This window comes from Copadichromis virginalis, linkage group LG3 (genome assembly GCF_057382275.1).
Source record: "Copadichromis virginalis isolate Kocher_CV1m ecotype Utaka linkage group LG3, C_Virginalis_male_GT1.1, whole genome shotgun sequence".
In the NCBI taxonomy this organism is placed as follows: domain Eukaryota; kingdom Metazoa; phylum Chordata; class Actinopteri; order Cichliformes; family Cichlidae; genus Copadichromis; species Copadichromis virginalis.
In genome coordinates, this window is record NC_140620.1 from 8,659,318 (window position 1) to 8,673,150 (window position 13,833).

At 39.7% G+C, this 13,833-nt stretch overlaps 1 protein-coding gene across 8 annotated transcripts in view; it reads left to right on the top strand.

Annotated features, from left to right (window-relative positions):
- Nucleotides 1–13,833, top strand: part of LOC146712594 (uncharacterized) — a 41,431-nt gene that overhangs the window by 16,774 nt on the left and 10,824 nt on the right. For 6 of the 8 annotated variants that reach the window (XM_085452070.1, XM_085452067.1, XM_085452066.1 and 3 more), the window contains 5 exons: nucleotides 1,813–1,932; nucleotides 5,573–5,692; nucleotides 6,562–6,640; nucleotides 6,804–7,008; nucleotides 8,452–10,252. In XM_085452070.1, the coding sequence (XP_085308196.1) occupies nucleotides 1,813–1,932; nucleotides 5,573–5,692; nucleotides 6,562–6,640; nucleotides 6,804–7,008; nucleotides 8,452–10,252 (2,325 nt within the window). The remainder of the gene's footprint in view (nucleotides 1–1,812; nucleotides 1,933–5,572; nucleotides 5,693–6,561; nucleotides 6,641–6,803; nucleotides 7,009–8,451; nucleotides 10,253–13,833) is intronic. The other 2 variants (XM_085452072.1, XM_085452073.1) reach the window with 2 other exon arrangements.

Genomic DNA, 13,833 nt, shown 5'->3' on the forward strand with positions numbered 1-13,833 from the left:
AGAGCTTTGTGTTAATTGATAGTTTTACAAATATTTCCAGATTCTGCAAAGGAAAACAAACTAAACAAAAACAACAATTGACATGGCTCTTTCTCACTCACAGTGCCTTGTAAAAGTAGTCATACCCTTGAACCTTTTCATATTGTACAAACACAAACTTAAGTATATTTCACTGGGATTTTATGTTGTACATCAACAGAAATGAATGCGTAAATTAAAATCCATTTTTATACAAATACAAATGTAAAAAGTGTCGAATGCATACAGGATGTATGCAGCCCCCCATCCCTGAATCAGTACTTTTATTGAACCACCCTTGATTTGCAGTTAAAGCAAATCAAAGCTACAAAAGTTGTTGCGATAAATCTCTACAAGCTTTGCACACCTGGAGACCATCCATTCTCTCCCGCTTAACCTTATCAGAGCCTTATCCTCTTTAATGTGTTTTTGTTGTCTGTCAATAACACTAAAAAGTTTGAGCATACTCTTTAGTGTTATTGACAGAAACTGATACTAGGTTTTAATTTCACATTTAGGATGTTAAGTTTTACTTGCATCCTTAGTGTAGTTTATGAGGTAACTTATTTAATTAAAGGTAAAATCCCATAAGGAGGAGAACCACCTGGCTCATACCTGAGGAGAAAGGATTTACTTCAATAAACTTTAAATACCCAAGCAAACCATTACAACAGTGCAAACTGACAAAACAAGAGCTGAAAACTATGAGAGCATAAAAATTCTTCAGCAAGCACTGACAGTTCTTAGTTGTCAGTCCAATTTCGCTGCAGGTAACTGCAAGTGACAAAATAAAAGGGCTTCATCAATTAGTGAGTTAAAATTACAAACTTATTTTGATGCAAAAAATCATGGGTACAAGATGAGCCTGACATCAACATGTATGTAAAAATGACACTTGAGATATCTTCTAACCTGTTTTGAGCATCAACTTGTCCCACGTAGTGGTATGGCCAGTTTTAAAGTTTACCCAGAATGCATTTCATGAAGTTTTTTTCCAGTTAATTATCAGAAAAACAGGTCAAACATCCAGGATACCAGTGCATGTTTCTGCTCCTCTTCATCTTAGACATTAAATTGGTGGAGTTTATTGGAACTGTAGTATACTACTGAATACTAATACTGGATAAAATAAGTGTTCAGTCCAGGCTTAAATAATTCTTTGACAATGTTTTATCAGATGTATGGCTAGTACGTTGAATGTTTTAGTGACTATTGAATACAATGCAGGTTGGAAAGTGACTTTAATTGTGAGATGAGTTATTTCTTACATGGAATAAAGCCATTACTGTTTTTAAGAAATCCCTCAAATAGCTGCTACTCATCAAACTGTTTAATTTCAGTTAAACCGTTAGTGATAGGGTTTAAATAGTTTAAATAGTTTCTTGGGAAAGGCTGATGAGCTCTACTGTCAAAGGCCAGTCCCACCAAATCGTAGAGCCAGATTGAGGCAGGATTTGTATATATAGACTGAGGACCAGAGGGGGAGTCTATGAGATGTGTCCCACTCCTGAAATGCAGATCAATTATCTCCACTCAAAGGAAGTCACTGAGCGAGGAATCTATTTATTCTATAAAACGTATCCAACATGTACATTCATCAATAGTCCTGCACAGTGTAAATGACTGTGTTTACCTCTGGGTGGCGCTCTGTTCTTACACTGCCAACACTAGCTTGGAGTTTCCTTCTGCTCATGCTCATCCTGAAAACCTGTTTCTCTTTGGGATGATGAAGATATTCTAATTCTTCATCAGCTTCTCTGGCTGCAAATGAAAAACACAACTTTTCCTCTCCAGCAGGATCAAGGAGAGACCTGCTGGACGTGAACCTGGACCCAGCTGTGTGTCCGTAAAGAGTGACCAGTCTAAATATGACCGTATTGATTTTAAAGGACTGCAGTCGTCTGCTGCAGAGAGGTGAGCTGTTAGTAACATAAACTCTTTGAGAGGTGATTAACTGCTTGATGTAGTTAGAAATGTTGGATGTTGTCTTTGCTGGAGAGACTTTCCTATTTCTGATGTAAGTATAAGATGCCAAGTTTTCAGCTAATAACCCTTTGGGATCACCTTGTTGGCACGAAAATGCCATTTTATATGTTTTTGTGTTTTATGTGTATTTAAATCAGGGTGCTAGTAACAACATTCTCAGAGATACAAGTTAAAATTGGTTCTTTGTGTAGGCACAACACTTGTTCATCCATTGAGTTTGGCGCTTTTTTTAATAGGTCAGTGTTAAGTAGCCTAACCACCCCCGATGGTTCAAGGACTGAACTGAAACTTAAAAAGAAAAGTCAGAAAGGCCTTCTAAAAGCCAAAGTTATAATAAAGAAGCAAAATAAAAGCTTCCATATCAAGCATCTTGTTACTAGAGATGGCACGATACCACTTTTTGATGTCCGATACCGATATCATAAATTTGGATATCTGCCGATACCGATATGAATCCGATATTGTGTTTTTTAATCAACAAAACTGTTTTTTTAAATATCTTGCTGCATTTTGCAAGTCTGCAAGTTCATACTCAAGTTTAAAACAACAACTACACTAAAGCTATTCTGTTATACCTGTATACAAAAAAAATATTTCATAGTTCAGCAATACTGATCAATCTAATAAACTTAAACCTACACATACTCCCTATTCTGGTATTTTAAAGAGTACTTAGCGTAAATATTAAGCAACCTAACTAAAAGGGTTCCAACTCCCAGCAACAACAAAAATAAATAAATAAAAAATAGGGAACCACCCCTCACGCGCCACCTCATGATGCTTAATCGACGTGATCAACCTTAATTTGATGCAGTGTGAAAAAAAATGCACAGAAATCAATTATTTTTCAAGAAATATTAAATAGATTCAACATCTTTCTTCAACAAAATTGCAGACTGCACAATTATTTATTAAAAGCTCGACATTTTAAATGAGAATAAGAAAGAAAAGTATGTCTTTGTGCCCCCTTTTCCCCTGTTAATGCCCTATCGGCCCCCCTGGCTAAACTTTGCTAGATCCGCCCCTGCACAGTTACCAGCCGTCAGCTACGTAGAAAAAGATCCTGGTGTAGAAAGTAATATTAAATAAATTCTAACAACAGCTTATCAAGCTTAAACGTGCTGCTGTTGTTCAGCCGCTGGTTTCCTCTTTCTGGTGCAAAGTGGGCCAAAAACAAACAAGAGAGACGGACTCGCGACAGAAAAGCCGATCAGCTGATCATTTAAGCAGTTTCATGATTGAAGTAGCAGCAAGAAGAGGCAGTCGCTTGTTAAGCTTAACGTGGGAATGCTTTACAAACATTCAGAGATGGACTTACACACTTGCTTTACTTCTCTCGGGATAACTTTGTCGGAGATGAAATGCCGGGTTGCTAGCGAAGCTCCACATGCTATCCAGACCACCGACAGGTCCCGCATGCCACAGCCGCTCTATCACGTGATGCATACTGCTCCGACGTGCTAACGTTCTGAGGCGAGTTACGGCGTGTTGCAAGTTTTGTGAGGTGCTTTCGTGATATTTAATGGATCGGATTACATTTTTTATTTTTCTCCAATATCCGATCCAGTAATTTAGGTCAGTATCGGACCGATACCGATACGTAATATCGGATCGGTCCATCTCTACTTGTTACACACTTGTACCTACACTGACTGTGAGCTGAGCTAAAACACAGGTGACCTACACTAAATGGTGCACTTGAATGCATTCTTTGTGAACCACAGTTCTGCACTGCCCAGTACACGGCTACTAATGTAGAGCTTTGTGTTAATTGATAGTTTTACAAATATTTCCAGATTCTGCAAAGGAAAACAAACTAAACAAAAACAACAATTGACATGGCTCTTTCTCACTCACAGTGCCTTGTAAAAGTAGTCATACCCTTGAACCTTTCCATATTGTACAAACACAAACTTAAGTATATTTCACTGGGATTTTATGTTGTACATCAACAGAAATGAATGCGTAAATTAAAATCCATTTTTATACAAATACAAATGTAAAAAGTGTCGAATGCATACAGGATGTATGCAGCCCCCCATCCCTGAATCAGTACTTTTATTGAACCACCCTTGATTTGCAGTTAAAGCAAATCAAAGCTACAAAAGTTGTTGCGATAAATCTCTACAAGCTTTGCACACCTGGAGACCATCCATTCTCTCCCGCTTAACCTTATCAGAGCCTTATCCTCTTTAATGTGTTTTTGTTGTCTGTCAATAACACTAAAAAGTTTGAGCATACTCTTTAGTGTTATTGACAGAAACTGATACTAGGTTTTAATTTCACATTTAGGATGTTAAGTTTTACTTGCATCCTTAGTGTAGTTTATGAGGTAACTTATTTAATTAAAGGTAAAATCCCATAAGGAGGAGAACCACCTGGCTCATACCTGAGGAGAAAGGATTTACTTCAATAAACTTTAAATACCCAAGCAAACCATTACAACAGTGCAAACTGACAAAACAAGAGCTGAAAACTATGAGAGCATAAAAATTCTTCAGCAAGCACTGACAGTTCTTAGTTGTCAGTCCAATTTCGCTGCAGGTAACTGCAAGTGACAAAATAAAAGGGCTTCATCAATTAGTGAGTTAAAATTACAAACTTATTTTGATGCAAAAAATCATGGGTACAAGATGAGCCTGACATCAACATGTATGTAAAAATGACACTTGAGATATCTTCTAACCTGTTTTGAGCATCAACTTGTCCCACGTAGTGGTATGGCCAGTTTGAAAGTTTACCCAGAATGCATTTCATGAAGTTTTTTTCCAGTTAATTATCAGAAAAACAGGTCAAACATCCAGGATACCAGTGCATGTTTCTGCTCCTCTTCATCTTAGACATTAAATTGGTGGAGTTTATTGGAACTGTAGTATACTACTGAATACTAATACTGGATAAAATAAGTGTTCAGTCCAGGCTTAAATAATTCTTTGACAATGTTTTATCAGATATATGGCTAGTACGTTGAATGTTTTAGTGACTATTGTATACAATGCAGGTTGGAAAGTGACTTTAATTGTGAGATGAGTTGTTTCTTACATGGAATAAAGCCATTACTGTTTTTAAGAAATCCCTCAAATAGCTGCTACTCATCAAACTGTTTAATTTCAGTTAAACCGTTAGTGATAGGGTTTAAATAGTTTAAATAGTTTCTTGGGAAAGGCTGATGAGCTCTACTGTCAAAGGCCAGTCCCACCAAATCGTAGAGCCAGATTGAGGCTGGATTTGTATATATAGACTGAGGACCAGAGGGGGAGTCTATGAGATGTGTCCCACTCCTGAAATGCAGATCAATTATCTCCACTCAAAGGAAGTCACTGAGCGAGGAATTTATTTATTCTATAAAACGTATCCAACATGTACATTCATCAATAGTCCTGCACAGTGTAAATGACTGTGTTTACCTCTGGGTGGCGCTCTGTTCTTACACTGCCAACACTAGCTTGGAGTTTCCTTCTGCTCATGCTCATCCTGAAAACCTGTTTCTCTTTGGAATGATGAAGATATTCTAATTCTTCATCAGCTTCTCTGGCTGCAAATGAAAAACACAACTTTTCCTCTCCAGCAGGATCAAGGAGAGACCTGCTGGACGTGAACCTGGACCCAGCTGTGTGTCCGTAAAGAGTGACCAGTCTAAATATGACCGTATTGATTTTAAAGGACTGCAGTCGTCTGCTGCAGAGAGGTGAGCTGTTAGTAACATAAACTCTTTGAGAGGTGATTAACTGCTTGATGTAGTTAGAAATGTTGGATGTTGTCTTTGCTGGAGAGACTTTCCTATTTCTGATGTAAGTATAAGATGCCAAGTTTTCAGCTAATAACCCTTTGGGATCACCTTGTTGGCACGAAAATGCCATTTTATATGTTTTTGTGTTTTATGTGTATTTAAATCAGGGTGCTAGTAACAACATTCTCAGAGATACAAGTTAAAATTGGTTCTTTGTGTAGGCACAACACTTGTTCATCCATTGAGTTTGGCGCTTTTTTTAATAGGTCAGTGTTAAGTAGCCTAACCACCCCCGATGGTTCAAGGACTGAACTGAAACTTAAAAAGAAAAGTCAGAAAGGCCTTCTAAAAGCCAAAGTTATAATAAAGAAGCAAAATAAAAGCATCCATATCAACTTCCATATCAAGCATCTTGTTACACACATGTGAATGTTTTAGTGACTACTGTATACAATGCAGGTTGGTTAGTGAAAGCTGGAAACGTAAAACACTCATGGAATCCATCTTTGTCCGTGAACAGTGACCAGATAGGAAAATATACTTTCCGTTCAAGGAAGTGTCAGCCTATTGGACATAAGTAAGGAACTCAAACACCCTGAATAAAGCTATCTGATTTTTTAAAAGTGAGATTCAGTTTAAACCCTGAAATACTTCCACTGACTGAGATTAATTTCTCCGAGTGCTGACCCTAAAACTCAAAACTGCCATTCAGTCTCACAGAAAAACACTAAGCTGAGCTCTTAATTCGGTCAATTTGCAAGACCGTTAAATTTTACCATCTCCAGGGAAATTCAGGCTTGACCTAATTCTTCATGATTCCTCCACAGAGTGGACCAGCAGAGCTCAGAGGTTCACAGTGGTCAGTCTGTCCAGCAGCATCAAACACACCTGGACTTCATATTTAAGGTCTGTACATGTACAACAACTACTTTTTACATCTATTCTGTTCACAGTCATCTCCATGCGGCTCTTTGTAGACCAGTGGATTGTCAGTGTGTCCAACATGGATCTGATGTTTGGCTCCATGATTTCAGTCTGTTTGGGTCATTCATAAAGTATTCTGTTCCAGCGGCTGGAGAACAACATCATCACTTTTGTGAAGAACGAGCTGAAGAAAATCCAGAAGGTTCTGAGTCCAGATTACCCAGAATGCGTAGAGAGTCAGACAGAGGATGATGAGCAGAGGAAGAGCAACAGAGAGGCATTTGAGAAGATCACACTTAACTTCCTGAGGAGAATGAACCAGGAGGAGCTGGCTGATCGTCTGCAGAGCAGTAAGAAGATTTCTCTAAAGATTTGGTGCCAGATTTGCTAAATGGGGCAAAATAGTACATGAGTGCAGTCCCCAAACAGTGATAGTGTAGTTAGTTTTGCAGTATAGTGTCTAGTGACATTCTGATGGCAGCAGACACTGGAGAGTACACCATTCTGGTTATGTTGGATCTCAGCTCTGCTTTTGATACTGTTGATCACAGCATCATGATAAATAGGCTGAAGGACTTGTTTGCTGTTGTTTTAAAATGGTTTATGTCGTATCTATCTGAGAGATCCTTTACTGTCTGTATGAATCATGTGTTGTCGGAAACATCAGTTCTGCCTTCTGGGGTACCTCAAGGATCTGTTTTAGGTCCTATTCTCTCTTTGCTGTATATACTCCCTCTAGGCCAAATTATCAGATGTTACAATAATATTTCTTATCATCTCTATGCTGATGACATTCAGTTATAATGTTCTTTCAAAACTTCTGAGTTTTATAAATTGTCTTGTTTAAATAATTGTCTGTCAGAAATCAAACAATGGTTAAATGACAATTTCCTTCAGTTAAATGCAGATAAAACAGAAACTTTGATTATTGCACCTGATCACATGCTCTCAGAAATTAGGCAGCATATCAGTTTTTTAGACCCTTCATTTCAGTCGAGTCTCAGAAACTTAGGTGTTATAATTGACAGTTCAATGTCTCTTGAGGTACACTCTAAACAACTTGTCCGGAACTGTTTTTATCATCTAAGAAACATTTCTAAACTCAGACTACTGGTGTCAAAGGCAGAACTTGAGATAATTCTTCATGCTTTTATCTCTTCTCGTTTGGATTATTGTAACGGTCTTTTTACGTGTCTCAACAAATCAGCTCTGGATCGCCTTCAGTCTGTACAGAATGCAGCGGCAAGACTTTTAACTGGTACAAACAAGAGGTTACACATTACTCCAGTTTTGGCTTCTCTTCATTGGTTGCCAGTAAATTTTAGGGTTCATTTTAAAATTTTAGTTGTAACTTTTAGAGCTCTGCGTGGTGAAGCTCCCCAGTATATCTCTGACCTGTTGAAACCTCATGCTTCATCCTGAGCACTTAGGTCTTCAGGTCAGAGGCTACTGGTGGTCCCATGTACTAGGTTTAAAACACGTGGGGATCAGGCTTTTCAGGCACTGGCACCCAGGCTGTGGAAATCTCTGCCGTTGTCTTTACGCTGTCTAGACTCTACTGACTCCTTTAAAAAGCAGCTGAAGACATTTTTATACAAACGGGCTTTTAATTAATTTTAACTTGTATGTCTGATCTTATTGTGAAGCACTTTGTGATTTTTATCTGTGAAAATGTGCTATATAAATAAATTTTACTTACTTACTTAGATGACCAAGATGTATTCAGTCCTTCTTGACAGAAATCAAATTATCATGTGCACTTCATTGACATTTTTATTTCTTTATTCTTTTAGGAACTTTGAGTGGAATTTGTCAATCTACACTTAAATCTAATCTGAAGAAGAAGTTCCAGTGTGTGTTTGAGGGGATCGCTAAAGCAGGAAACCCAACCCTTCTGAATCAGATCTACACAGAGCTCTACATTACAGAGGGAGGGACTGCAGAGGTCAATGATGAACATGAGGTCAGACAGATTGAAAAAGCATTCAGGAAACCTGCCAGACCAGAAACAACAATCAGACAAGAAGACATCTTTAAAGCCTCACCTGGAAGAGATGAACCAATCAGAACAGTGCTGACAAAGGGAGTGGCTGGCATTGGGAAAACAGTCTTAACACAGAAATACACCCTGGACTGGGCTGAAGACAAAGCCAACCAGGACATCCAGTTCATATTTCCATTCACTTTCAGAGAGCTGAATGTGCTGAAAGAGGAAAAGTTCAGCTTGGTGGGACTTGTTCATCACTTCTTTACTGACACCAAAGAAGCAGGAATCTGCAGCTTTGAAGACTTCCAGGTTGTGTTCATCTTTGATGGTCTGGATGAGTGTCGTCTTCCTCTGGACTTCCACAAAACTACAATCCTAAGTGACCCTAGAAAGTCCACCTCAGTGGATGTGCTGCTGATAAACATCATCAGGGGGAACCTGCTTCCCTCTGCTCGCCTCTGGATAACCACACGACCTGCAGCAGCCAATCAGATCCCTCTTGCATGTGTTGACGTGGTGACAGAGGTCAGAGGGTTCACTGACCCACAGATGGAGGAGTACTTCCTGAAGAGATTCAGCAATGAGATGAAGGCCAGCAGGGTCATCGCCCACATAAAGACATCACGAAGCCTCCACATCATGTGTTGCATCCCAGTCTTCTGCTGGATCACTGCTACAGTTCTGGAGGATGTGCTGAAAACCAGAGAGGGTGGAAAGTTTACCCTGACCTTGACTGACATGTACAGCCACTTCCTGGCGGTTCAGGCCAAAGTGAAGAAGGTCAAGTATGATGGAGGCGCTGAGACAGATCCACACTGGAGTCCAGAGAGCAGGAAGATGATTGAGTCACTGGGAAAACTGGCTTTTGATCAGCTGCAGAAAGGAAACCTGAACTTCTATGAATCAGACCTGACAGAGTGTGGCATCGATATCAGAGCAGCCTCAGTTTACTCAGGAGTGTTCACACAGATCTTTAAAGAGGAGAGAGGACTGTACCAGGACAAGGTGTTCTGCTTCATCCATCTGAGTGTTCAGGAGTTTCTGGCTGCTCTTCATGTGCATCTGACCTTCATCAACTCTGGACTCAATCTGCTGCAAGAGGAACAACAAACAACTTTTCAGATACCTGAAACAAGAGACTCTGCAGTGAAACACTTCTACCAGAGTGCTGTGGACAAGGCCTTACGGAGTCTAAATGGACACCTAGACTTGTTCCTCCGCTTCCTCCTGGGTCTTTCACTGCAGACGAATCAGACTCTCCTACAAGGCCTGCTGACACAGAAAGGAAGTAGCTCACAGACCAATCAGGAAACAGTCCAGTACATCAAGAATAAGCTCAGTGAGAATCTGTCCGCAGAGAAAAGCATCAATCTGTTCCACTGCCTGAATGAACTGGATGATCGTTCTCTAGTAGAGGAGATCCAACAGTCCCTGAGTTCAGGAAGTCTCTCCACAGACAAACTGTCTCCTGCTCAGTGGTCAGCTCTGGTCTTTAACTTACTGTCATCAGAAAAAGATCTGGATGTGTTTGACCTGAAGAAATACTCTGCTTCAGAGGAGGCTCTTCTGAGGCTGCTGCCCGTGGTCCAAGCCTCCAACAAAGCTCTGTAATTAAATGTGTACTTATGCCTTTCTATAAATACAAATAATGATTTAACTGGCAATCGAACTTGGAGAGATCCATCGATTAATTGAATCAGCGATTTTATTCAGCCACAGGGCTATATCTTCACACATTAATCCATTTTGATTTGTCAGGTGATATAAAATGTAACCAGTATGCACAATTTTGGTATGATTTTATCTCGGTCATTGTCAACCAACCGTGGGTGCAATTTGGATTTCAGCCTTGGAAATTCTAGGCTCTATTCCCGACAGGTGTTCCTGTATACTATGCTGGCCACTTGGTTATGGCTTCCCATGTATGGTAAAATCCTCCATGCATGTTACGAAGCTTTCTTGTTTTGATTCCAGTGACTTACTCTCTGCAGGTATTTGGTGATTGCAGGTTTCCTAGTGACCCCTCACTTCTCCCGCCCCTGAGATTACACCGTAGATGGTTAAGTGGAGAATATTTGATCAAATTTGATTTATTCTCCTGGCTTCAATATCTCTGGTATACTTCTTCAAGCGGTTAACCAAAGTTTTTGGTCTTTGCTTGGCATGGTCTGAGATATAGACAGCTTGTTGTGCTTATTAGCTGCTTCCTTGTCTTTGTCACACTTTTCTACAGTTCTAAGGCAGTTTCTCTGTGAAGTTCACATTCCAGTTGCAGCGTATTCAGTAGTGATGTGTCGGTTGCGAACGAAACGGCTCTTAGAGCTGGATCTTTGACGTGAACGACGGGAGCCGGCTCCTTATCGCGAGCCGTGGGTTTTTTTCTTTTTCTTTCTCTCACCCTCTCTGTCGCACTTTTTCCCGCTTCACTCCGCATGCGAGCCTTGTGCTTTACGCTGGGAAGAGGGGGGAGGGGCGGTAGTTACACTCGCAGTAGCACAGGAACAGAGCGGGAGGGAAAGAGAGAGAAAGAGAGCCAGGGACAACAACGTCACATTAGAAGTTTATTCGTGCAGGCCCATATGACAGAGAATGTGCATCTTCTTTTTGTTTTCATATTTAAATTTATATTTAATTGTGTTGTGGTTTGCAGTGTTTTGCGTTGCTTCACTTTAAATTTGTTTTAAAGGAAAAAGCTGAAAATTTAAATAGCTAAAAGTTGAAATGTGAATAGTTGGTTTTTGTATTATATCATTTATTTATTACATTTTATGTGGAGTGAATAAATAAAAGTATATTTACGGTGGCCCCTAGAGACAAAGCCCATACAAACTTCAAAACACGTACGAACTCTGGAGCACGTACAAACCCTGAAGCACGTACAAACTCCAAAACATGTAAAAACTCCAAAACACGTAAAAAGTCCATAGCACGTACAAACGCCGAAGCACGTACAAACTCCAAAACACGTACAAAAGACAAAAGAAGTGCTCCAGAATGCTAGGCCCAGTGTTGAGCTGTTGTTACTTAGTGGCTACACAAGCCAGCAAGTACCAACGACCGGATTTGGTGTGTGGTAGTAACAGGTAAATGAACATTTTTTAAAATTATTTTAATATATATGTATGCTTGTGTATAAGTACACAAACAATACACATATGCTTTCAACTGTGTAATTTAATTCTAGGTAGCTCTGTTTTGGAAGTTCAGTTAATGCTAGAAATGTTTTTTGGAGTTTGTACGTGCTTTGGAATTTGTACGTGCTTCTTGGAGTTTGTACGTGTTTTGTCTCTAGGAGCTACCGCATATATTTATATATAAACATATATAAATAAAACTACTTTTTTTAACATTAGTAATTCCTTTTGTGCATAATTTTATATTATTGTTAATAATAAATTAATTAAAGCAACAAAACAACCTGAAGAGCCGGTTCGGAGCCAAAAGAACCGGCTCTTTTTAGTGAGCCAAGCTGAAAGAGCCGGTTCTCTAAAAAGAGCCAGAAGTCCCATCACTAATATTCAGTGCTTGCTCTGAAGTTTAGGGGTTTTTTTTCGCTTTAAAAATAGTTTTACTTCCCATGCAGTGAACAGCGGACACTAATGTTTTTGTCACTTTATACGGAATCAAACTCAAAGTAAAGTCAGTACTTCCACGCTTTAAACACTGCACAGTCATATGCTCTCCTGCACTCGATATATTATCCATTGTTGATCTGCACACAGCTTTTGCCACGAACGTTGCACTCGCTTACGTCATTGTCATGAGACACTCTCGCAAAAAAATCACGGTTTTAGTAATGCAGTAACGCAGCGTGCTTTCGGGAAAGTAACAGTAATCACCTTTATTGCAATAGTAATCCCTTACTTTACTCCTTACTTGAAAAAAGTAATCGGGTTACAGTAACACGTTACATGTAACACGTTACATGTAACATTGCTTGTAACACGTTACTTGTAATGTTACTTGTAATGCGTTACCCATCTCTGGTCAGTAGGGATGGGTATCATTTAGGTTTTATCCGATACCAGTACCAAACCAGTACTTTTGAAATGTGTCGGTGCTTAAACAGTGCTTGAACCGGTGCTTAAAGAATGAAGAACACAAACTTTGTCCAAAAAACTCTCATGTTTAGCTGTTTTTTTGTAAAAAGATAACAATGTTAGCCTTTTCTGCAGCTATAGGGGATTTCTGGTATCACTCTTGGCTGGAAGCAGTGCTTAATCAATGAAAAAAAACACGAACTTTATCCAAAAACCTCTCATGTTTAGCTGTTTCCCACTTTTTCTTTTGTCATTTTAGCCTTTTAGCCAGGGTGAAAGGAGTATCTGCCATCAAACAAGAAGACAGCCGCATGTAATTACGACGGTGTTTGCTAGTTCACCTTACATGCATTAATTTAATAACGTAGTTAGCCCACTCAGCGTAAATTACACACGAACAACATTAAGCTACTCACGCAGAGAAGAACGGCTGCTGCTGCCATCATCATCATCCGTCATCATTTCTGCTACACTGGCAGGGCTAGGGGCCAGGACTCTGCTCTTCAGGTTTTTGGGGGATGTTGCTAACTCCGGGACCGATAACAGGCACCACCCGCAGTATATGTGCTCAATGTGAGGTCTCGCAGCAAGCTATCAAGTACGGTGCATTTCTCGGCTTTTAAAAAAACGCTATGCGTCGCCAGGTGTTTCATCAGATTCGAGGAGTTACCTCCTTTGCACAGTATCACCTTAAAGCACTTGTTGCTGGCTGCTGAGTTTGCATCTTTTGCTGTGAAGTACAGCCAGACTTTGACTGCTTTGCCTTGGGCGTGTTTAATCTGTATTTCTGCTCTAAAAGAATGTACGTACCTGGGCTCGCCTACTACGCTTGCAAAGGTAAAATGATTGGCTAGAATCCAAAGTGTATGACATCTCAGTAAAAAAAAAGCACCGAAGCACAGAACTGGTGCCATAATGGCACCGGATACCGGTACCCATCCCTACTGGTCAGGATGATCAGTTTTGTTGTAGTGTACATCAGCTGGTTGGTTTCAGTGATGGTCACTGTAGGGATTGTCCCTGATGCTGCATTCACATCTTCTAGTAGACTTTAAGAGGATATTTCACACATTGTCCTTTTTCATTAGTACATACTCGGCTCGACTCAATGCAACTTGACTTGACACAGTTTTAGTTGTTTTCCATTA